Raw genomic sequence first — 26385 nt, 5'->3', positions numbered from 1 at the left:
TGTGGCAGAAACCCGCCGGCGGGTTTCCTCGGCGTCCAGCGCGGGGGATGGTGAGCAGCCGTGCTGAGCGTCCTATAGGAAGCTCTGTGCTGCCAACTCAAAGCAGCAGCGCTGAACGTCCATGCTGCCAACTCAAAGCAGCAGCGCTGGGCGTCCTATAGGACGCCCTGTGCTGCCAAATCAATGTAACAGCTGCTTGGTGCAGCCCAGGTGTAGTAAATTCCCGGGTAGCACCATTCAGAAATAAGCAGGGTAATTTCCCGGGACTTAAGTCCCGGGAAATTCCCTGGTCGATTGAAAATTGTTCCCGGGTAGGTACCTTTCAGACATACGCGGCAAACCGGGAATTTGGCTGAGCTGAGGCGGACCAAATTCCCGGGATTCTCAGCATGTCTGAAAGGGGTAGAAGTGGGCAGGCCCGCCCGAGTAACAGGGGGCGTGGCCCAATCGCGGGAGGCGTGGTCACACCTCCTTCCGGAAAAAAAAGAAAAAAGATTTTGAGCCCCCTCAGCCCAGCGCAAAGCCAGGGGGGCGCGATCAATGTGATCGCTCCCCCCACAGGCATAGGAGACTGCTGTGGCTGCTGCTCGGAAGCCACGAGCAGTCTCCCACTGCAGCTCAGCACACGCCATGTGCTGGGCTGCTGTGAGGGAGGGGGGGCGGCATTGGACCCGGGCTCCCCGCCGAGCCCCTCAGGAATCCCGGGCCCGGGTTATTTGTACCCGCTTCCCCCCCCTCTCGGAGCCCCTGTAAGTGGGATATGATTTGCTGATGGTGCAGTTGGCGCTACAAGTCTGGTTTGTGACAATTCTAGCAAGAGTACCAGCCTAAAGCTGGGTACACTGTCATACACACCATACAATGTGGGGTTTCTGTAGGCTGCATAGCATGCTGCTGAGAGACAAAAGGATGCATTTCAATTAAACTGTAACCTGTGTTAATAACTTAATATTGAATACACATTTTATAGTGAGTACTGTATTTCTATCTTACTTTTAAGCAATTAAAATTAATGACGTGTCAATGCTGATTTTTTTTTAAGTACCTCACTGCAATATTTATATTATTATTTGTCAGCCATAAAATGTGAAACAATTAGAAGGGTTTAGGAGATATTTTAAACTACTGCCTAGAGATTATATGCAAATAAGCAACTCCATTATAAATTTATAATAGTATAATTGCTAAGAAGTCCATAAATGATAATTCTTTCGATTGATGTAAAATAATTAGATTTAAAGAGTAGAGGTATATTTAACAAAGGGAGAAGAGTTAGTTAAATAAGGCTTCTCCCTATTTATCTATATTAAAGTAAGATATTTTTTGAAAATATTTTGTTTTCCTATTTTTACTCTTTTTTTTTAGAAAGAAAAATGACACAGAAAGGCCGATTTTAGGCTTCCAGTACAGTTCACACGCGCTGGTAACTGGGTGGCGCATGTGCAAAATGCGACGATGTGGCACGAGTACTCTTACCACTGTCAGACAGCATTGTGCAAAAAGGATTACTCATGTGAATAATGAAGGACCGTACCTGGGTGTCTGCCTGTCTATAAAGTACATGGCCTTGCCAATCTTAATGCATTTGTGTTGGGGCACAGATAAGACTCTAGTTTTGTAAAGTACACACAGTTCTTTTTTCTTGTAAAACGTGGTACCCACCGGCCAAGGGACCAGGATGGAGCTAATATTTATTATAATTGGCCCAGGCATCACTAGATGTGGGGGACAAACATATGTTCGGACAGGGCCGGCTCTTGGGGTGTTCGACCAGTGTGGTCGAACAGGGGCACCACCCCATAGAGACGCAGTCCTCCTAAACATCCCAATTTCAGTGGAACAGTCCAGTTTTTTGGGTACTGCTCCACCCGAAGGCCGAAGTGTCCCACGGGTGATCGGGAGGTAGGGGACACGCACCACCGCAGCTCTGCTTTGCTAAGCAGAAAGCAGCTGTGTCCATTCAGTGCAGGGAGACGGCTGGGGGTAGCCCAGCTGCTGACGGCGTGCTGGGCTCGGCCCCAGCATAACATAAAATGGGAGGTGTGCCATATGAGCACGCCCCAAAATGTCATTATATAGGGGTGTGGTCTCTGGAAATTAGGTCACACCCCCTTTGGCACTGGGGAGCAGGGGGCACTGAACAATATTCGGCCAGGGCACTACCCCACCTGGAGCCGGCCCTGTGTTCGGGCGCCCCAAGATGGTTGTTTTTGTTTTACCTAATTAAAGCCTAGATAGCTATGATTTCTGCAATTTTGCCTGTCAAATCCACATTTTTTTTTTCAGCGGACTAACCTGCGTGTTTTGTTAATGCAAGTTACAGTAAAGTATTCATCGATTTGTATTTTGGTCGCAGATCATTCCAATTGTCGCTGTACTGAGTAAGTCTATGCATGGGCGCCGAAAGGGGGGGGAGCTGGTACAGTTTACCTGGGCCCAGGCTTGCTAAAGGGGCCAGGCGGGGCCCGGCGTCGTCCCCTTCCCTCACAGCAGCTCAGCACACAGCCTGTGCTGGGCTGCAATGCGAGACTGCTCGCGGCTGCTGCAGCAGCCAGAGCAGTCTCCTATGGCTGGATCGTGCCGCCCCCCACTTAGCACCGGGCGGGGGGGGTGATTTTTTGAATTTTTTTTTCAAGTGGACGTGGCCACGCCTCCCGTGATTAGACCATGCCCCCTCCTTTACCTGGGCCCAGACGGGCTCTCTACAGCCCTGAGTCTATGGTCCTGCAGAATGGCCGTGGAAAGTGAGGCAGCAGAGCCATGTTTTCTGCGTACCATATTGCAGACGCAGGCAGTTACGCGCCCCGAAAACAGTCGCGACTCGTCTTTGTCATCTCTCCCCTTTACCTCCCCTAAAGGTGCTGGCCTGTCAATCACGCTACAAATAAAAAGTTACAGCGTGCGACTACAGTAAATTACTGATGCATTCGCAATGTGAATTAGGCGCATGCAAAATTTACTGATAATCACTCAACTGCGAAAACATCAGCATAACATACTAGATGTACATAATATATACATGTTAGTCAAACAGCCATTATGTTGTGAGAATAGCAGGAAGACATGAAGTGACTACCAAGTTCTTAATAGTTGCATCATCAGCTTGAGAAGAACACAGCTTACTAACGGGTTGGAGTAGCAGAGCATATACTTACTGCAGAGCATCGCAGTTCTAACAGCTGCCAGCAATTATCCTAATTTCATAAAGCTTTGTGCACTTCTATCCAGCCACACACCTTGTAATATTAAGCATAGCACACGGCTATTTGTAATAAACAGACACAGCATGCCCCAGCTACACATAGGGATAAGGGGCTAACACATGCATAAGCCTACTCTGCAGCCTACACACACGCAAAGAACTGTCTAGGCTGGCAACTCAACGCAACATGATCTCTAAGAATAAAAATGTATCACACCAGAGGTAATGTATTGGTGCATTGTTATTGTGCTTGATTGCTAAAATGAATATATATTTATTTACGACTGTACGTTTCCTTTCTGTTTTAAATTATAGAGGTACATTATTTAAAAATATGGTGCAATTATTTTACAAGGAAAACTCAATTGTTTACCATGCCGGAACCGTTTTTCTTGCTGGGGTTTTTATAATGTAAAGAACTGTAGCAACATCACTTAGCTTTTCAAAATGACAGTATATTATGTTTATTATATTGAGTGGTCGGGGGCTATTTAAGAGAGGAGGGGCCCTATGTGCAGTATCTGTGCGGGCCCCCTCCCCTCTTGTGATGCAGTTGTGAGTAGACTGTGGCACTGTGTAAAAGTCTACTATGCATGCCCAGGTTTCTAGGGAGCTTGACGCCTGCACCTGGTGATTTCTTTACTGCGCATGGGCTAATCTCCTGGGAATTGGCAACCACACACCCTGCACTCATTATAGCTATATCACTGTGAGTGGTGTACTATATATTGAGTTCTATACTGCATAGTGGCTGGTGTAAAATTGGGGGTTACTCTGTGTAAGGTTTTCAATTAATTTGGAAGAGGCTTTTTGGAGCAGACCATATCACAGTGGGCTGAACTAATATTCATGAGCATGCGACACTAGTAACATCGCTGAGGCGTGAGGAACTTCCTTAATTACTTCATCCATTAATTCTTCTACTTGTATCCAGCACTCTTTTTAGTTTTTAAGCTTGCTTAATATTTGAGTCTCCTACATACAGATGTGTCCTTGCTCAACTAGCCTCAATACATCATATACAGTAGCGCAGGGCCGGCTCCAGGGGTCTGAGCACCCTGTGCCGGCCGGTACGTAGAGCCCTGTAATTGGGGGTGTGGCCTCATTACCATAGGCCACGCCCCCTAAGCATGACATCAGGCTAGGGGTAAAGCCCAGCCCTCCGTCACTGGCTGGGCTTCCGCCAGCCCTCTCCCGTCAGTGAATGGATGCCGCACGCATGCGCGCGGCAACCATTCAAACTCCAGGGGTCCGGCACTGCCGCGCAGCTATGTCAGTGAGGGTCCCCAACCTCCCAATTTGACCACCCACGGGCCACTTCAGCCCACTGGTGGAACAGTGGGACCAGGGGCGGATTGGCCGTTGAAGTCAGCGGGTAGATTCCCGGTGGGCCGATGCACTTGTGGGGCCGCCTCACTGCCAGCAGGTTTTTTTTTTTCTTTAGATACATTTCCATTCTGGTAGGCAGCGTAAAGTGAGAGACTCAGCCAGCCTGCGGTACTGAGGGGCTGGGCTGACAGGCGAGGTGGGTGGGGCTAAGGCAGTCAGCTGACTGGGCTGAGACATGATGCCGGGCAGAGCAGAGTGGAGAGGCGGGGCAGCGCCAGCGCAGCAGATGGAGCTGAGGGGCATAAAGGAAGGTACAGAAAGTGCCAGGGCACTGCACAGATCTGACAGAGGGACCCGCTGGTGCTGATGATCGTGGCTGCAGCCTGCTTCTCTCTCACAGACACATGTATCTGCCTGTCAGTCAGTCAGAAGCAGTTTGGGCTGGAATCATCAGCACCAACGGCCCCTCTGTCAGTTTTCATCATTAGATCCACCCAGGTTTTATATGGGACATTGGTGGTGTGTGCTCCCCTCCCCCACTCTTTCAAGGGACTTTAAGCTCACTCTCCGGCTAGCTGAGTTTCACTTTCCTCTCCTGACTCCAAAACACGTTGCCACCCTCTAGGTCCCCTACAGCTCCTCCTCCCCCTGCACCCTGGCTGGGCTAGAGGCAATCAGTTGTACCTCTGCTTCTAAACTCCCACCAATGTGTGCCTCTGCCCCTCTCCCCTCCATGTGTGCCTCTGCCACTCCCCCCTTCTATGCCATATTCCTTTTTGCATCATACTCCATCTGTCCACCCCTATATGTACCTGTGATACTTCCCCCTGCTGTGCCTCTGCCCCCTTTGCCATCTATACCTTTGCCCCTCCATTTGTCCCTCTGCTTGTTTCCCCATCCAGTACCTCTGCTACCTCATCATGTATGCATATTCCACCCCTCTCCTCCATGCCTAGTGACTGCCATCAGAAGCGGCGCAGACCACAGGAGCAAGGCCGTGTACAGCACCACATCATTCATCTAAAGGTTGCCAGGTAAGCACAATTTTATGTTTTTAGTTTATGTATTTATATTATATATGTTTATATTTTGTGTATGTATATATATTTTATATGTGAAGATAAACGTCTATATTTATAGTTATTATTATAAAATTTAAACCGTATATGAATGAATTGTGGCACCTAACGTACACGGCCAGTGTCCCAGCTCCCACTGCGCATGAAATGCACATTAGGTGTGACGTGCGTGCAGGTGTTTGCCGCATCAATGGGAATGAAGAGGACCAGGAACTAGGGGGGTAAGTATAATGGCACTGGAAGGGGAGAGGACAGGAGAAGCAGACTGGCTGCGTGTGTGAGTGTGTGTATATATATATATAATATATATATATATATATATATATATATATATATTTCTACTTCAGGGTCCATAGGGGGTCCACAGGGTTGACCTTGGGGTATAGGTTGGGAACCAAATCCGGGCACCACGCAGTTAAAGCTTTTAGCTCCCAGGATGCACTTGGGTCCACTCTCCCTATAACCCCGCCCCCCAGCCAGAGGCACCTCAGTTTAAGTTGGTGCCCGGCCGGAGTCGGGTCACCGTTACTGCAGGGGGGCTGCTTAGCAGCCTCTAAGCTTAAAAGAGTTTTGTTTTATTATTTTTTTACTACTCTTCAGAGCGGCAGCATCAGACTGTCCAATGGACGTCTGAGCTGCCGCTCCTACACCCCGCCGGCGCTGCGACGCCAGTACAGATCTGGGGATCGCAGCGGGACCCCAGAGTCTGTACTAGCCGGGCTCTGGAGGAATCCCTGGGCTGCTGCCGGATCGACGGGGACAGGTAAGTCGCGTGGTCACCGCTTGCGGTGACCCGCGTGTACATGCAGCCTTATGCCTCCGGTCTCTGGGGACAGACCGGAGGCGCTAGCGGTGGCGGCGGGCTCCCCCTCCATGGAGGCATACCCCGCGTGTCCACAGCCCACCAGGGATTATAGCGGCAGCGGGAGCCGGCATCCCGGGGGGTTAATTGCTAGCCAGGGGAGGAAGCCTTCCCTGTCTAGCGGCTCCTCCCCTCAGCTCAGCGCGCCTTTCAATAATACAGTCTGGCGTCGCTGAGCTGCTTCCTCCGCGGGCCACGCTTCTTCTGAGGTCTCCAGCGGCCATTTTCTCTCTGTGGTGCTGCAGAACTCTTAGGATGTCAGTGAGCCCAGTCCCCCTGCGTACCTGGCCATTTTGGGTGAGTGTACACAGCGCTATAGCCTTCCCAGACACTGAATCTGGGCAGTTGAATGTAGCGACATTGTGCAGTATATTATATGTCATGCTTATGTATGTATATATATTTTTCTGCATTGTATGTGACTTATGCTAGTGCTGACTGTCTGCTTTTTCTCTCACCTGTCAGTGTATATCTATCCCTTTTCTTTATCTGCCCTAATACAGGTGTACCTGGGGTGGTTCTGAGACCTCACATATATATATTTGTTAATATCTGTGAGGTTTGTCACATACTGTTGCGTGCTGCACGTTGCCATATTTTAGATGGAACTGTGAGTTGCGTACGCTGATAATGGGTTCCTGCAGCTAATCTTAGCGTCAGTCAGGACCGGTATGGCGCTGCTTAATATTTCCGTCAAGATAGTCAGATATATCTGACCAGGAGATTGCACACGATACTGCACCCATTATTGCTATCCTGCAAGTCATAGCCTGCAGGAATTAGTGCGGAGGATTTTAACTCAGAAAGGTTTACGTATGCGGCACCATCTGGTGCCGGGCCCCTTGCACGACCCCCTTAAAGGGCGTTGTTTCTCAGGATCCTCTCCTTTGAGGATCGCCGGGCGGGCCCCATTGTCGTCACTCGCTTGGAGTTACTTCACCATACTGCCCTTTTGAACTCGGGGTATCTCGCAATTTCTTGCAATTTACCCCTGTGTCACAGACTATCGCTCCCTGCCGGGGTTTTTCACAGTACATGAATTACCTCCGATACCACATCGGTCTGTCATTCCCCTTGCAGGGATTACCACAACGGCCACCCTGGTGGATGTCGTTTTATACGAAATACTAATTGGCGTGATATACGCCCTGTGGTTACTGACCAGTGGCTCTGCCGTGAACTGGATGGTATATTCGGCTCTTTCCCTCTCACATGGGGGGGAGCCGATCTCAAGTATTATTATCCCTGCTTTGGGGCTGGTAGCCAGGCTCATTCTGGATATAGAGAATGTCGATCCTGCACCTGTATCATACATCTCCCGTTTTCTGCCCAGCGGGTGGATCTCATAGCGGGAGTCTGGCTGTCCCCAGATACGAGGAGTCACAAAGGCCTCCTGTTTCCCATTCCCTGAGGGTCCTCACAAGTAATGGAAATCCCCTTCTGGGATGGATTTGTATGTTAATCATCGGGTTACAGGCATTAATACGCCTCCCATCCCGGCCTGGACGGATTTTACGGATCCGTAGGTGGTAACTTTGCCTGAAATCAATGTACTCGTTTTCAGGGCCTGTTGCCCGTCCTACCATGGCCATCGCATGGTGATGCTTTTGTGACGTTTTTCCCCTCCAACACGTCTGAGGTTCAAATATCTTTTTGCCGCTCACAAAATATGCAGTGGTCATATGTGGGATTACCTCATGGGATGCCGGTCTTCTAACTTTCAGGGTTTCGGCGGCATCTGTATCCGCCGCAGTACCCTATGGCTGCGTTATGGGAAAGCAGAGGTGCACACTCCTTCCAGGGGGAAGTTCTTGTTTGGTCCTGACCTTGACAAGATCGTTGCATCATTGGCAGTATCACTAATGGGGAGATACCGTCTTTAGCTACTCCCACTACATTCGGACTAACTCTGTTAAGTCTTTTTGTCCTCAGGGTCAGCCTAAAGGCCTGTTTTTTCCTAGGCTGTCGGCCTCCACGGGGGCCACCATATCCAGTACCGAGCAGTCCTGGACTTCCGGACGACCCTGTTTCTACACCTGAGGATATACCCTCAGCCTGACGGGACAGGTCTACATCTGGGGAATTTCCAGAGTGAGGTACTGATTCTCAACGGCCTCTCATTGCTCATGCAGCCTCCTCACAGGCATTGGTACACGGGCCCTTCTTCAGAACTGATCAGGGCCTTACAATCCCAGAAAGCTATACAGTCTTTGTGGTAAGCAGAGCTATTTCGGCCAACCTCACTATCTCAGTGAGGGACTGGTTGTTCTACTTTCTTTTTGGGGCGGTGACCGACTGGTCCTCCTTTGCCTATACTCTGTCTCAAATCCCTGAATCAGATTCCAACGGTGCCTTGACTCAGGTGGAATCGTCCATGCTCCATCATCCGATGTTTGGAACCTGGGGATTTTATGGTATATCCGAGTATTCAGGATACGTACCTACGGGTACATACAGAGCCCTCTCATCAGCATGGGTTCAGGTTTGCTGTGCCACAGCAACACTTGTAAGTTTCGGGCTCTGCCTTTTGGGGCTGTCCTCAACTCCACCGGGGTTTACCAGCTTTATGGATTTTCTGACAGTTCACCTGTTCAGTGTATCCGAATGCTCCTTTCTCTGGACGGTCTCCTACTTTTAGCAGGATCACCAAGGTACTTTACCGCCAGGTCAGGATAACCGGGGCTTCTTCTCGTCACAGAAAAGTCCTCCCTGCATCCCTCACAGGGTTTTCTTCATCTGGGAGCACTGCTGGATTCTCAGAATCTGAGAATTTTTCTGGCGTAAGACAAGATCTCCACTCTTCAACTTCGAGGGTGCGGATATCTACGCAGTCGACATATGTCATTACTCTTTGTGATGCGCGGTCTACCAGAGTGTCTACCTTTTGGTAGGGTGGAATGTGCTCAGTTCCATTCCAGGCCTTGCCATAATTGACTCCCCTCCAGATGGATCGAGTTTTTTCCATCGGATCACTGTTCGAACGATGATACTTTCTACGGAGGCGAGTTGGTCTCTGTCCGGGTGGCTATGGCCATCTCGTCCAGGGTGTTCTTTGCTAAAGACAGTGTCTGGTCCGCATTCATTTCGGGGCAGTTGGACGTCTGTCGCTTCTGCCCTGCCACTTACCTTGTTGATACTTTAAGCTGTCTTGGACTTTCACTCTGGCCTAACCCATTTGTCACGGTTAACCTGAATAGGTTCAGTCCGACAGTGTCACAACAGTGGCTTCCATCTAGGCAACACTGGTAGTTGGGTGGCAATGTTAGGAATGTCACCCATTCTGACATAGTCCAAGGGTCTTCTCCTGGCCAACTCTGCGGTGTTTATTCCCGGAGCTCTCCATTGGGAAGCGGGCTTCCTCAGCCGTCACGGCGTGCATCCCGGGGACTAGTCTCTTCTCCAAGAGAGGTTTCAACTCCTGGTGAGCAGAGGGGGCCTCCCTGAGGGGATTGATCCCCATGGCCTTCTGACTCGATCACACATTACCGGTGTTACAGTCCAGCTCTAGGAGTACTGAAGCTACCTTCAGTGACTCTTTGTCAGTGAAGTGGTCCTTCCACTTTGTGTACCTGTGTCCTCCGGTCTCCCTTCTTCCTCGAGGTCTTCGGAAGTTTAATTCGAGACGGAGGGGCTTTCCTTCTGGGGGCTCCAGGTCGTCCCAGACATCACTGGTACTAAGATTTTCGGAGTCTCCTCCTCGATGCTCCGTTCCTACTGCTTCACTATCTGGACCTGTTGTCTCAGGGTCCTTGTTTTTCCCTGGATCTGGATCGCTTGTCTTTAACTGCGCCCCTACTGTGGTCCTCGGGCTTCCCTGGCTCTGTCTTCATTGAGATGTTTAGAGCAGATAGGCCAGACTTTGCTGGGATCTGCCACGGACTGTGGCATACATAATTCTTATGGTATCGTACCTGTCGATACGATCCTCCGGTGTCCAGGATTTCCAGATATTCTGGCATTCCTTCCAGCTGGCTTGGGTTTCACCCTTGGCCTGGCCTTCCTGACAGTGCGGATCTCTACACTGTCGGTATGGTTAAGATATGGAATTGCTCCGCTCTGGTATCCAGTTCATCCTTTGGAGTGTTTTCTGGATTATGTCTCCACTTATCCTCCCTAGGGACTCCTGGGGAGTTAGTAGTGGTTCTTTGTTCCCTCCGGGGACAGTCCATGGAACCGCTGGTTGTGATAGCCATTACATGGTCTATTGTTTAAGCTCTCTCTCTCTCTCTCTCTCAGGGTGTTTAAATCAACCAGGAGAGTGTCTGAATGGGGAGCGTTCTCATGTGGCTCCCTCTTCTGGAGGGCATCATGTCAGGGTGTGAGTTGCTCTCGCCCTGTGTTTCTTCTTAAAGTGGTTTTTAGGTTCCATATTATTCTGGAACTTATGGTATGGCCATTCAGTTCCCAGTCCTCTCGGCTGTTGTGGCCTCATGGACTGTGGTCCGGCCTCTTTGGCTTTATGTGATCCGTTCAAGTTCCTTATGGTAAGCGGACTCCTTATTGGTGGTCTGCGGTTTCTGGTTTTAACAGGAAACGATGGCCGGCCTATAATGAAATGTTGACTGGATGGCCTCGTATGTCTTCCTCAGGGGCCTACCCATGGGTGGGCATTTCTGTCGTTGAGGCTTGTTTTTTTCTTGGGCCGTGTAACCCTCGTGGGCGGCTCGTCGTGGCGCCTCGGCTGTTTTGCCTTACTAGGTGTCCACGTGGTCTTCTGTCCATACCTTTTTAAGGTTCTAGGCATTGGTTTCCTTTGCCTCTCAGGATGCTTCCTTTTGGCGACGGATTCTCCTCTCAGCACAGGAGCGTCCCCACCCTTGGTTGAACTGCTTTGGGACATCCCCAAGGTCAACCCTGTGGACCCCCTATGGACCCTGAAGTAGAAAACAAGAGATATGGTAAGAACTTACCTTTGTTATCTCTGTTTCTACGAAGTCCATAGGGTCCACAGGGCGCCCGCCCTGACGCACCTGGCTTCATATGGGCTGTGTTACTGGTCACCGGCTTCCCGTCTCCTTTTCTGTGAGTATGGTTCTAGAGTGTTCCAGTTTTCTCTCTCTTTTTCTCTCCTCCTCCGGCCTTTGGCTACTTACAATCTGAGGTGCCTCTGGCTGGGGGGCGGGGTTATAGGGAGAGTGGACCCAAGTGCATCCTGGGAGCTAAAAGCTTTAACTGCGTGGTGCCCGGATTTGGTTCCCAACCTATACCCCAAGGTCAACCCTGTGGACTTCGTAGAAACAGAGATAACAAAGGTAAGTTCTTACCATATCTCTTGTTATATATATATATATATATATATATATATATATATATATATATATATATATATATATATATATATAGAGAGAGAGAGAGAGAGAGAGAGAGAGAGAGAGAGAGAGAGAGAGAGAGAGAGAGAGAGAGAGAGAGAGAGAGAGAGAGAGAGAGAGAGAGAGAGAGAGAGAGAGAGAGAGAGAGAGAGAGAGAGAACACACATATACAGAAAGAAAGAGTGTCATCACCAGCCCTAGTATATGTATACTGTAAATGAAGTGTATGCCTTGTCACTCTGTGTAGCACCTGTGAGGTGTCCGTGTGCCTAACCAAATATTTATTCAAAACATGCAGACACTTTCTGCCTACTTCTGTGACTTCAAAAGTTAGAGATAAGTTGGCTGCACTGTTTTAGTTGGACAGTTGAATGGTTGGAAGAGAGGGGATGGGTACAGGATCCCGGCAGTCAAAATCCAGAAGTCGGCATCCCAACAGGGTTAGGATAACGACACCTTTTGCTAGGTATCCTGATACTCCCCCTCCTACTTCCCCTAGCCCTCCCTCCCCGATGCCAAAATCTAACCTCCCCCCCAAGTGCCTAAACCTAGCCTTCCCCTCCCCACACCCTAAACCTAACCCTTCCCCTTAATGCCTAACCTTAACCCTTCTCCTAATACTTCAGCACTAACCCTCCCCCTAACCCCGCTACTTGCCTTCAGGATGCCATCGGTCGGAATGCCGGCGCCGGGATTCTGACAGGTGTCGGGATTCCGGCGCTGGTATTCTAAGCCGGCATCCCCTGTGCCGGGATACTGAACGTATCCCAGAGAAAAGTTGGTCTGGTGTATGGCCAGCTTTAGCCTTGCCTATCACTGATGCCTCCAGGTATAGTGATGTAATCCAGCCAACTTTGATGTTTTGGTTCTGCCTACAGTTGATTTGGTGCTGCCCATGTGAGGCCACTTCCAGAAATTTTTCCAGGGCCACTTTTAGTTCCCAATCCGCCCCTGAGTGGGACAGTACTGTCCCGCTGAAATCGGGATTTTGGGGAGGGGTGCGCCCTCTATGGGTGGTGCCCCTGTGCGACCGCACTGGTCAAACACCCCTAGAGCCGGCCCTGCAGTAGCGCGATATGCCTGGTGTGAGTGAGCCACCAGGTCCTGTGCAACTCTGCTAGCGTCGGGTGTCTTTGTTTTGACGAAAATGCTCAGTCTTCTGGTGCGTCCTAGTCACATCACATTGCGACTTAGATGCATTTTTGGCAAAAAAAAACGGTACCCGGTGCTAGCAGAGTCTCATGGAAAGAGGTGTGTGGAGATGCGTTGTTGGGCGTAACTTCAGCAAAGACGAGTGAGGACACATCTGTAGGTTTGTCACATCTGTAGGTTTGTCTAAAACGCTGGTGCATTATACCACGCTATGATTTGATAACGAATAAATATCAGGCCCAAAGCACATTAGTGTATAATAGATTAGCACTTACCCTGACAGTACACCAAGGACTAGGTTGAGGACAAAGAAAGATCCGATGATGATGAGAGGAATGAAGTATAGCCAGTTCCAGGTGGCTCCTAAGGCATCATTGGTCTGCAAAGCATCAACAAGAGAATATGAGTGGATTTATACACAGAAATCATTTGTCATGACAGTAACTGATTTTGAAAACGATTGGATGGTAAGAGTTTGATAGACGGGAGACATTTCTGTTGCTCTGCGGCAATGGGAACAACCAGAGCCGTAACTAGGGCTCCGAGTGCCCTGTGCCGGCCCAGCCCCCTTTGCTTGGGACGTCATATCATCGAGCATAATGAGATGGGGCCGCCGGCACCTGAAGCTGCAGTAGTGCCCAGAGCGTCTTCAAGATGTTCCAGGCAGCTGTAATTATGGCAGGATGCCTGCCTGTAGCATCCAATAGACGCTACAAGCAGCACTACCACAGTGATGCTGGCTGCAGGGTGCCGTTCCAAGCAGCCAGAAGCAGGGGTCGTGGGGTGGCGACGGTGCAGGCCCACGGAGCCCTGCGCTCTGTGCTGTCGCTCCAGCCGCACCTCCCTAGTTACGGCCCTGGGAACAACATATAAATACACACTGATATAAATTTTGACTCTGGGGAGCACCACCAACATCACGAATAACTACCATTCTGCTAGGTACAGAATATCGAGTATTTCTTATATGATTGGTTTGACTAATATACATCTTTATAGTATATTTGTTGTCAATCCTGTGCGGGATCATACCTTTTAGTTTGCATAGACAGGAGATATGTCAGTGCTAGAGAAGAAGGTACACGATTCAGTGGCGTAAATTCATCCCAGACGCCTGGAGGCAAGTTAGAATTTGGTTCCCCCCTCGTTACAGCCGCTGACACTGTAATGTAGCAATTCGCATGCAGACAGGCTATAGATAGAAGGTGTGCCATGTATTGGGCAGCCGTGACGGTACACACCAGGTACATAGTTACAGCCCTAAGTGGGGTGAATATGTTGTGGACAATGGAAGAGGAGCTCCTTCAGAGCTGAAGCCCGGCGGCAGACGCCTCCATTGTCTCCCATAGTTCTGCCCCTGATATGATTGTTCACTGTCCCGCTCCGGAGACAGTGGCAGGTGGGGAGTGTGACTGGGACGGTAAACCTGTCAAACTGTAATGCAGATGTCCTAAGGCAAGCTCAGGGATGACAGAAACATCCCGTGGAGCAGAAGGAGAGACATGGCAGTGTTGGAGAAGAAGGTACATGATTGTGGTTGTACCATTGCGACACCAATTACATGTTGCGTTCTCTAAACCAGGCATGTCAAACATGCGAGCCGAATAAACATTTTCTGAGGCCCAACAGTGTGGGCTCACATATATATAATATGCAGTCCACACCCCTGAGCTCCAATTGGGCAGTGTTTCCTCTATTTAAAGCTGGCAACGCTGGTCTCTGAAGCGATCACAAGCCTCTGTTCGCTTCAGAGGCCAGTGTTCCCAGTGATGCAGCACGCAGGTGACATCATGACATCACAAACAATGAGAGGAACCTGCGCCTGCCGCTCTGGATCTAATTAGATCCAGTCAGCAGCAGCATCTACACGTGACGGTGGAAGTGAATACGACGTGAACTGAAACGGTGCCCAGCGGCCATCGTGAAGAAAGGTAAGTACTGCACAGGTGAGTGGGGCCTGTTCTATACTGGTAGGGGGCACAGCATAAGGGGCATTACTGGGGGCTCTACATTAGGGGCATTACTGGGGGCACTACTAGGGACATTACTGGGGGCTCTGCATAAGGGGCATTACTGGGGGAACACATAAGGGGCACTACTAGGGTTTTTATTAATAATAAACCTTTCAAAATTGCATATAATACTTTTTTGTTGTTGCAGCCCACACACCCTTAAGACCTTGAATATTTGGCCCGGTTAGTATTTTGAGTTTGACTTGCCTGCTCTAAACCAATCAGATGCTGATCTCTCTAGAACTAAATGACTACCCCCACTTTCAAGTGTCTTTCACGCTAACTTCTGTCAAAAGTTGCAGTCAGTATTTTATAAGAGACGATAGCTCCATTCAGTGCAGGCAATGTGTATATCTGTGCAGCGGCTTACTGGTTCTCACTGGCCCTTTCCAACAGCCACACAACAAACTCCCCAAGCTTTCAGGAGAAAACATACAATAGTGATAGCCGTTACTATACTGACAATCCCTTGTTCATCATAAGTTATTAGCTCTGCTTGCCTTGCCAACGTATTGTTACTGTGTGAGTATGAGGTATGGCTGCTCTATCATGGGCCACTTACAGTACTTGTGTTCCCCCTTCTTGCACCTTTCAAAAACACTGGTATAATTATGGTGTCTACCATTCAGGCTTCTGGTAAACCTTAATTGTCTTGGCTTCCATAGATTATATAGGATTAAGTATCATTGTGATGTGTATTTATTTTTACTGACCAGCTCATGAATTTGCACAATAAAATGCCATCCATTGCATATTGAGAACATTTTATTAGTGATAATAGGCACATGGGGACAATTCTCAATATTGCACATTAGCTGTTGTGATACAGCAAACCATGGATCCAATGCAGAAATGAACAGGAGACAGCCGCAATCACTCCCACATCGCATGCACAGACTTAAATGGATCTTGGTGAGCCAACTATACCTATCTGTAATATGCATGGTTTTATGGCCGTCATTATTATCAGTGCGTGCTTGCTCCAGTCCCATCCTCGGTATAAAATATACATCTGACAACGGGTACTATAATTACACTTCCGTCCCCCTCTGCATAGCCTACAATGCCATCAGCAAGCCCTCACTGAACTTTGCAGACATGTGAGTACCCATTATAGCCCGGTTACGTCCCAAATGGAGCTGCGTCTGAGGTGAGTACCACTCTCGTCGCCAATACTTGCATATACTCGGTTCTGGATCAATAACAGTGCAAAAACATGCAAGATACAGTATGCTTCACAGACGGGCGTTTGTTCATCTGCATCAGTTTCTATAAGGCTGATTCTGAGTTGGGAGCAAAGCTAAAAAAAGCAAGTAACTGTGCACCTTGGTAAAACCATGCTGCGCTGCAGGTGGGGCAGATGGAATATGTGCAGAGAGATTTAGATTTGGGAGGGGCGTGACTCCAAACTGATATCTAAACTGCAGTGCAAAAAAAAAGCTGTCCTACATTTGTGGGCTACATGCAAAAGTAGCCGGTATTTACCCTGCATGCAAAAACAATAAATGTATTTGCACCTTTTGCAGTGCATCATAGTTCTTTCCTGAAACAAATTTTCTGGTAGTTTTTGATTTGCTCCCAACTCAGAATAAGCCCCTATGTGTTCACACTACAAAAACAAGTCTTGGACAGAAATTTTGTAGAAACTGAAACATTTTTTTAGGGTTTTGAAAGGTGATCTGGTCTATGCAAATGAGCTTGAAACTTGCACCACCCGGTGGGGTTGGAAATCAACAGTTTTAGTGAAAATCAGTTATTTTTTATCACCAGTTATTTACACAGTGCGCAGATATTCCGCAGTACTTCACAGAGAATATTTGGTCACTCAAATCAGTCCCTTCTCCAATGGAGCGTACAATCTATATTCCCTACCACTTGTATTTTTAGGTTGTGGGAAGAAAACAGAGTGCCCGGAGGAACCCACGCAAACACGGGGAGAATATACAAACTCCACACAGGGCCATGGTGAGGATCGAACCAATGACCTCAGTGCTGTGAGGCAGTAATGCTAACCATTACCCCATCCAAGCTGCACATGCGATCAGGTTTTTTTGACTATGCAAATGAGTTTGAAACTTGTACCACCCTGGAGGAGTTGGAAAACTGCAGTTTCGGTGAAAATCAATAGCTGTTCATATTACTTCCTGCTTTGAGCTGTGATGTGCCTAGCCTTACAGCATCTCCGGCTTTGCTGCTACCCCATTGCCAAGTATGACTAACTCCTTCTTGAGATGGTGTTGGCTAGTAGTGCTTTTTAAATTGACAAAGAACACCATCCCCATACATCTCATTGGGAACAATGGTAAGGGGGTGCAAAATACTGTAGGTAACCATTGCAAAAATATCTGACTCCTCTTACAGTAAATTGAGAAAAGTGGAGAATGGTCTGGTCTTTGCTTCATAAATAGACTCTTACAGCACATTTTATACAGAAAGTACATACATACTGTACATGTACATAAAAGCATGTAATAAAAAACAAAACATGTATAATTTTGACTCGTACAATAAAGTCGGACCCATGTCTCACTCACTGTCATGAAGGAGAGTACAGCAAGCAATATTTTACTTTTTCAGACATCCATATTGTTTGAGAGCAAAAATTCACAATATATTACAGAGAGCATTACACTAACAATACAAAAGTGTAAAAGGCATATATGTGCAAGCTGCAAATTAGAGCTCCCTGCAAACCTAACATTTGTTCCATTAGGGCTTATTTACTAACATTTCATTTAGGAACAAAATATGCATAACAAGTTAAAAACAGCAATAAATGGTATACCTTACACTAGACAATAGCTGATTGCTTGCTGTGGTTTAGGAACAGATTTCCAGGTACTGTAACTGTGGTGTTAGTATGCTAGCCCTGCTGTGCCACTGTTCAAGAGGGAAATGTTTCATTTTCATCAGTTTATACAAATGCTTCTTGTGTGAATTTAATGTAACTGTTCTCTGCTTTACTAAATGCCTTTCTTGAAAATGTGGCGTTTTGTGTTTTATTTTTATATAGATGTTATGGCAAAAAAGATTACAAAGTCTTAACCAATACTAATCTCTCCACTTATTTTTATATACTGTATACCATATTATACACAATACGGTGCACAGTGTCATAACAATTCTTACATTAAAAACTGAATTCATTTTACAAGTGCATATATTGTATGCACACATATACAAAAAAGATAGGTAGGGGCATATTTATCAAAAAATATTTGCACCCCATTTTCAGGGGCTACCCACATACACTAAGCATCCTGAGATGTATCTATTAGAGATGTCTGCTGCAGTCCTCCATGTTCGACCGCAAACGCAGCTCCCTAGACAGGGCTGGCTCTTGGGGTGTTCGACCCAGTGGGGTCAAACAGGAGTGCCACCCCATAGAGGGCGCAACCCTTCCAACATCCCGATTTCAGCAAGACAGCACTCTCACGCTGTTCCACGAGTGGCCCAAAGTGTCCCGTGGGTGGGCAAATCGGGAGGTTGGGCACCCCCACCGCTGCCGGACCCCGGAGTAGCTGAATGGGCATCCATTCAGTGCCAGGAGAGGACTTGGGGAAGCCCAGCTAGTGACGGAATGCTGGGCTCTCCCCCAGCCTGACGTTACACGGGAGGCGCCCCCATATAACATCACTTAGGGGCGTGGCCTATGGTAATTAGGTAACACCCCCATTTTCAAAAGCGCGCGACTAGAGGTGCTTCACACCAAGCCAGCACAGGGCGCGACTACCCCTGGAGCTGGCCCTGTCCCTAGGTTTCTATGGGTCTGCTAAAATGTTTAATTTACCAAGCTTCACATTCCGGAGCTTGACCCTGGTAGCTAAAGCCATCTTTAAGTGGCATAAACCACTTACAGGCTATATTCTGCAACATTTTAGCAGGAGAGGGTTCGGAAGGATCCCTCCCCAGCAGTGGGCGCTTGCACATGTGTGGTCTGATGACTGTGCAATAGTCATCTTTTTTCTGGCTAAATATGGGAGATGGGGCCTGGCCAAATCCGGAAGGCGCGTGACCACGCCCCCTTAAAAAAAATGAGTAAAAATACTATGCACGCCGGGTGCAGCGGCGCCGTGGTGACTGTGTGAGGCACGCTCATGGAGCTTCGAGTCCAGACAGGTAGGACCTTAGCCTCTGTGTGCAAGCTGACTGAGAGTGCATGTTACGTGTAACATGCACTCTAACACGCTGCACGCAACAGCACGCTAAGGCTGGGCCAGTCAGAAGCTGAGCCTATTTGTCACTCTGGATTCGGAGCTTCATTTCACACAGTCACCGGTGACACCGCACCACAAATTACACTTCTTAAGCTGGGCATACACGTCAGACCGACAGACATTTTATCTGGCAGCCTGCCAGTCGCAGAGTCTGCAGCACACACTGAAATATCTCACAGTGTATTAGCCCCGACATCTGCGCTCTGCCCCCGGGGGAGGAGACATTTACCTGTACCTTTCCATGGGAAGGAACACAGGAATGTCTGTCTGTCGGCCGCGGCTGGGCATACACTGCCTGATGCGGCTGACAGTTTACCTCTTAAATATCGACGGGCATGCTGGGCAATCCGGCATGCCTGAACGAGCAATATTTAACCCTCGGTCGCCCGCACACACTACAATTATCGTGGCGATCCGCGGAAATTGGGCGGATCGCCCCGATAATTGTAGCATGTATGGCCAGCTTAACTCTGCAGATCTAAAAAATGGCACAAACTGCATCCTGTATTAAATCAATTCCGCAGCAAGTTGATTTCAAATCTGGGACAATCCCATATTATACAGGACAGGTGGCAACCCTACTGTGCATTCGCATTAGCACGGCCCCCAAACCAGTAAAGTGATTGCATTAGCGATCACTTTACTTGTACACTTTGGAGTCCCTGTTTGCATTTCTTAATAAATACCGGTAATCCTTAATTTTTTATTGCCACAATAAACGGAGATAAGAAATTCCAATTATCAGGTCTAAAACCTGATAATGAATAAATATGACGCTTAATGCTCTGACTTTAGTCCAATATAGCACATGATACTTGAAATACTTTTGTAAGTGCCTCACCTAGTTGAGCTGCTCTCCTATTTTGGTGTCACCCTCTCAGGTGGTTTCACCAAACAGCGCTACAGCGCTGATGGATGACGAGCGCATGTCCGCTGCATCCACACTGCTGGGAGAGGCTGTGGAATTCCCCGCAGCTCCCGGAGTGCTGGGCAAGCCCCCAGCGTGATACGGCCACGCCCCCATAAACAGCACACATCAGGGGGCGTGATCGCGTGGGAATGAGGCCACGCCCCCTTTTGCGTGCACGAGGGGTAGATAACTCTCACAATGGATGTCACCACATCGGTGATACCTCTGGCCTCACCTATTCAATTCTGATCAGTAGCACTTATCTCACTAATTTAATTGTAAACTAGTAGATTTGATAATCTGATTTATGATCATATAAGATTTTATATATATATATATATATATATATATATATATATATATATATATATATATATATTGGTTACTTAAGATATAATTTATGGTAAATAGAATAATGTATCTCTAGTGATGACTCAAGCAACACCATACAAAACAGTGGACAACATTCTGACGCTTATCTGCTTTTATCATGAGAATAAAGGCAAGACTATTATGGAATAATAAACACATAGAAGTAACATCACATTAACACAGCAATATATTAGGCTTTCTCTAAGCACTGCTTGTGTTAAGTAACGACATTAACACTAACTATTAAAGAAAAAACACAGGCATTGCCTGGGCACAGTGCCCTCACACTCCTCCTGCTCTAAGTACTGACACAGAACACAGAGCTTCCTAATGATGAGCAGCATGGAAGCACAGCTGCTCATGGCTTAGCTGACACTCATAAGCTTTTGCCAGCACACACTTCAGAGGCCAATTACATTAATTAAAATGGGGAAGAAAAGGGGAGTGGAGGTCTGGGCGGGGTTGGCGATAACGTGCCATGAATGAGAATCACCATAAAAGAACACATCCTTTGTGACTCAAGTTCACGTTAGGTGATATGGCACCAGCAAAACAGGTACACCCAATGGCCAAAGTGCCAGACTTAGTAAATCAAGTTTAAAGGTTTTACAGTCTCCATGATAAGTGTATTTGTTGTGGGGTCAGTTTATCAGTTTATTGTAGATATTATTGTAGCTGATCCCAGGGCCGGATTTAGGTTTGTTTGGAAACACAGAGCAACTAATTTATGGGGCCCCTACCACTAAAATTGTCAGTAAGATATACTGGGGCTTTTATTAAAAAGTATACGTGTAAATAATCCCAGCACCACAAATTTGTTGAACACACTATAATTCCCCCAGTTAACATTATGCTGCACAGATACTCCAGATCACATATGTCACAGTGCCCTTCCCCCTACCTCGGCAATATAGCTATCAGTTATGCGCCACCGTGTTTGGGCGGCTCTGGGTGACCACCCCGGCTGCCCTGTTGTTAATCCAGCATTGACTGATCTACTGTATAAACAAGCACACGGGAGGGAGCAGCCAGGTCAGCGCTGCATGGGGCATGGTGGGCGGTGTGGAGTTGCGGCAGTGGGATCATGCCATTGCGGCGCCAACCCCCTCGCTATACAATGCAGAGATTTCCGTCATTGTAAAGCAGGGGGCAGGGCGAAGCTGATGCAATTCAGCGCAAATTGCATCATCGGCCTCCTCCGGACCGCCCACTTTCGCCAGGTAAGTGGTGGGTGCAGGGGGAAAATGGGAGGTTGTGGGGAGGGGGGGTGGTGGTTGCGGCCAGTCCAGGGGATTTGCTCTCTATAGCAGGTGGCCGGGAGCACCACACGATTTTCGGGACCCTGCCGCCCACTGAGGGAGAGTCGGCAAGTATGCCTCTACCCAGTGGTGTAAATTCATCCCAGACGCCCGGAGGCAGGTTATAATTTGGTGCCACCCCCCCCTCCTAAAAAAAGGGAAAATAAACATGGTGCATATCTATCTATCTGAAATGGGTAATCACAAGGAGATTCATCAAGGATACATGGGAGACAAGAGAGACTCTGGGTATTAGCAAAGGTGGAGGCAATTTGAGAAAGCGACACGCAGGATTAATTTGATAAATGAAAAGTGGAGCAACTTTCATAGAGGATACTTTCAAAATTGAATTTTCTGGTAGAAAATCAAACTGAAACCAGATTTTTTTGATAAACACATTATCTAGGTTTACTTGCCAAATTTTTTTTAAAACAAAGAAAAAAAATATTTTTTTTACTGCAATTCATAGCAATAAGATACTCAGAAAAGAATGAATTGCACTGGGAAACAGCGAAGTACAATGTAATTATGGAGTGCAGAGCAAAGAAGCAAGTTACAATTATTTCTGTAGAAGTATGCGTTGAGTTCCAAACACCATGAATCAATAGGTTGTTACAAGATTTTGGATGAATTGAATGGGGTGGATTATCTGTCACCATTCTAAGCTCATACCATGTAGTGTGATTCAAATTTTGGTCTTGGTGAGTACCGGTAAAATTTCTATACAACTGTTCCAAACAGAAAAGGAGTATCCCGTGTGTAATTCCATAGGCAATAGCATCTCAATGCAATCTAATTTAAGGACAACTATTCCAAAAATAAGGACATTTGTGGGTGGTCCAGTCCTCATCCAACTGCAAGATTGTTTTTCTGCCAATAACACTGATTGCTAGTAATAATTTTCTCAACTCCTTTGTCACTCTCAAGCCAAGTTGAGCTCTGCACCCTGCCGAATCGATTGCCAGAAATATCTAATTAGAGAGCACTCCCACAGGCTGAATACATATCAGCCTCCTATTGATTACACGAAGGCCACCTATGGCTGGAGGAGAGACCCATCTGAAGTGTCTCACGGGAGAAAAAAACGAGTGTGAAAAATGTTAAGAAAAAGCTCATGGCATGTGCTAGCAATGAGAAGGCTACTAGAGGAGGACGGGAACAGCTGGGGAACATAGAGGGTCAGTAAATGCACTAGATGTTTTGACATGCCAGTAGTGATTATCAGCTGGTCTAAGGGTTCTTGTAAGAAAGCGTAATGTATGGAATTAGCTTTGTGTGTGTGTGTGATGGCTGGAGCGGCAATTGTTCAAGTGGTCTACAGTTAGGTGTAGATTTATTATCCATCAAATGTACAAAGCCATCAATGATCATCTGGTTTGACTGTTGTATTCCAAAGGGCAATACTATTAATATTAAACCAGTGTGGTTTAGCATTAAATACAGTACTATTGCCATTTGAAAAGCATCAGTCATGGGTAAATGTCTTAGGTCTTTTTCACTCCAAGAAACTTAGGGTTTGATCCTGATGTGGATGGTATTGCACCTCACACAGGGCTGTACAATACCTTACAACTAAAATTCAAATGCAGCAGGAGATATCTGTAGGAACTAGAAGCCTCCTGTATGCATCTGCGATCTGCGTGCTGCATCCAAAGACACAGCATCAGATTACCATCGCAATTATTGGTCGCGATAATTGCAGCCCTCTGCGTAAGTCCGAGCTTACTCCAACTGGCCATTGCAACTGGTCAACGCATATCACAAAACATTGGATTTCTAGTACGTAAACGTTTGCTTACGAATCCAAATCAGGCCCTTAGTTATGGTCTCTGGAGTTTCACTGCTACACAAGATATATTGGAAGGTATAAAAAAGGAGAAATGCCCAGATTTACAAACAGATTGTCTCTTCTACCTGTCCTTCTCCCCCAGTTTAATGAGGTGTTTGTTTTATCCCATTCTAATAGGTAATAGAGCTGTATGGTACATTGCTCTTTTGGAGCTCTTACATAGGCACTGGTATCCCAAGGTTTTGGGGTTTTTTTTAGGGTAATTAACTGTGCTACTTGTCCTGGAGCATCTTGTTTTGTCCCCTTTTGTTTTCCTTTCCCCGTTTCTCTAAATTTCTCTTTTTTTCTTTTTTCTTTCTTCTCTCTTTTTTATGGTAACATTTAATGTTCAATTTTATAGATGAATGGTAATTTCTCTGAGTGAATTATATGTGATTTGGAATGCTCCAATTGCTATGGAATTTGTTTCCTTTAATATGTACCATTTGTATACATTTTGTTTTGCACTTTTCTCAAATAAACAAAATTTGCACTAAACAAGGAGAAATGGACGTAGAGACTTTGAGTTGGATACAACGGAGATCATGCTCCTATTTTTTGCCCACATTTCTAGGTAGACTCATGGGGTTATAGTCAGGGGTATGTTAAGAGAGGAGGTGGCCTGTGTGCAGTCTCCATCCAGGTCCCATCCTCTCTGAGTAGACTATGGAGCTGTGCATGGGCAGTGGTCATTTTTCTGGCAATTTTCCTACCGTGCATGCGCAAATTGCCAGGAAAATGGCCGCATTGTTAATTTTTCAGTGACATCTGCAATGCCAAAGATACCAACGCCCAGTCAGTACCGGCACATCATGCCCGCAATATCCATTCACTTCAGAATGTCCCCCTCAGATGGGACAGTGTCCAAAAAGCTGCACTGTCCCGCTGAAATTGGGACGTTAAGAGGTTTGGTTTCTGGGTTGAAGCTGGGTATTTGCACAGAAGAAAACCATCTCGTTGGAGTTTTGTGGGTGTGTAGCCAGAGTGACACCTTATAATTAACTGGTAAGGTCAGGAAAGTGCTCCACGTGCTGTCTCCCCATTTACCACTGGAGTCACACTGACGTGCATGTTCTAGTGTAAACTTCCATGCTGGAAGGAGGTGCCTCTGTGCTCTCTCCATAACGGAGACACTAGACTATATCTAAGACACCGCATATTATTCCTGCATGTTACCACCATAACCCTACCTATACCACTGTTATTGTGCATACCCTGCATACTTCATCCTGCACATTGTTCCTGTTGGCAAATACACCATACTCCTGGTTAGGCTTTATTCGTGTGGACTAACGTCCTTTACACATCTGCTGATACCTATCAACGCCAATAATGCGAATGCCGAGGGGATCGCTATTTCAGTTGTATCTATGATTATAAGGATAACTGCTGCTCTTGCATGAGGAAAAAGAGGGGAAGGGGCGATGTGTACGCATTAGCATGTGCATATAATTGCATTAGCGTTCCGTTTGCATTCAGACCTGCAAGCACTTCAAAATAAACCCAGACCCAATGTTCTCTTACTGTCAATATTTATTTCAAATACATAATTTTTTCCAGACGACTGAGCAGTATATAAATTAAAAAGTGGAAAAGTTAATTAATGAGGCAGGTGGTCTGACTGTGATTACAGGTCATAGCTTGAGGATTGCTGCTCAGTACATTTCTGACACAATTGAACCACGGGTTCATAAAATATCATCCAAAGCATTGCATAGAGCAGGGGTCTTCAACCTTGGCCCTCCAGCTGCTGTGGAACTACACGTCTCAGCATGCACTGCCACCTTTTTGATATAACAGAATGCTAAAACTATGGAAGTGCATGCTGGGATGTCTAGTTCCACAGCAGCTGGAGGGCCAAGGTTGACGACCCCTGGCATAGAGCATAGATGAACATCAACAAGCAGAATTGGCATAAAAAAATGTATCTGCAGTTTTCCTTTTGCAAATCACATACTGTATCCTGATTCAGAGTTGGACTTTATTCCAATGTTCCCGCAGTTGAGCGATGTTTTGTTAGTGGGCGCGTTAGGGGAGTGTTATGGACTTCTGTGTTCCCAATCACAAATCCACTGCTTCAGAAGCCATGTTTAGTTGGATTGAGGAAAGTTGATACAGATGTGTCCTTATACATCTTTGCTGTAGTCGTGCTAAAAAGCCCATCTCAGCGTGCCAGGTCCTGTGAGACTCTGCTAGCACCAGACATATTTTTTGTATTTTTTTTTGTAAATGCATCTACAGTAAGTTGCAATGTGATGCAACTAGGAGGCACCAGCAGACTGTGCTGATTCATTTGATATGTGACACTTGTATGTCTCTATGAGACTGATTCTCTGAATCTGTATATGAAGTGCTACAATGTAGCGGCCGCAGCTTTTTTCATTATAGGTTCCATTGTGCTTCATATACAGACTCACAGTCTGCTGGCGTGTGGCAAAAAAGACACCAGACGTTAGCAGAGTAGCACAGGACCTGGTAGCTCACTCACCTAAGTCGCGCTGCATGGCGTTTTGAGGTGAGATGTATGAGGACACATCTGTAGAGTAGAACCTAGGGTAACGCAAATGTCAATGGTGTGACCAATGTTGCGTCGATGTCAGTGGGTTTACAATCTCCATCCATGCAGACTGCAAGTGGGCATTTCAACACTCAAACACTCCATCGCTAGTAGTGTAGCAATGCTCCCCGCAGATCCTGCAGTAGCTTGGGGGCACTGGCAAGGTGGGGGCGCCGGGGGATTGGAGTGCAGAGGGGGGGGGGAGTGCACATCATGCACCTGACATTGGGAACCACATAATTGCAGCATAAGGAGAAC

At 47.1% G+C, this 26385-nt stretch overlaps 1 protein-coding gene across 3 annotated transcripts in view; it reads right to left on the bottom strand.

Moving 5' to 3' along the window:
• The window catches only part of CACNA1E (calcium voltage-gated channel subunit alpha1 E), an 851696-nt gene that overhangs the window by 119654 nt on the left and 705657 nt on the right, over positions 1-26385 (bottom strand). For 2 of the 3 annotated variants that reach the window (XM_088447158.1, XM_088447156.1), the window contains one exon: positions 13209-13312. In XM_088447158.1, the coding sequence (XP_088303284.1) occupies positions 13209-13312 (104 nt within the window). Of the gene's footprint in view, positions 1-13208; positions 13313-20003; positions 20139-26385 lie in introns of those variants that run through there. The other variant, XM_088447157.1, reaches the window with a different exon arrangement.

This window comes from Taudactylus pleione, unplaced genomic scaffold (assembly GCF_031769625.1).
Source record: "Taudactylus pleione unplaced genomic scaffold, aTauple2 ptg000421l, whole genome shotgun sequence".
Taxonomy (NCBI): domain Eukaryota; kingdom Metazoa; phylum Chordata; class Amphibia; order Anura; family Myobatrachidae; genus Taudactylus; species Taudactylus pleione.
The sequence above is the reverse complement of the archived record's forward strand: the minus strand, read 5'-3'. Positions and strand labels throughout refer to the sequence as shown.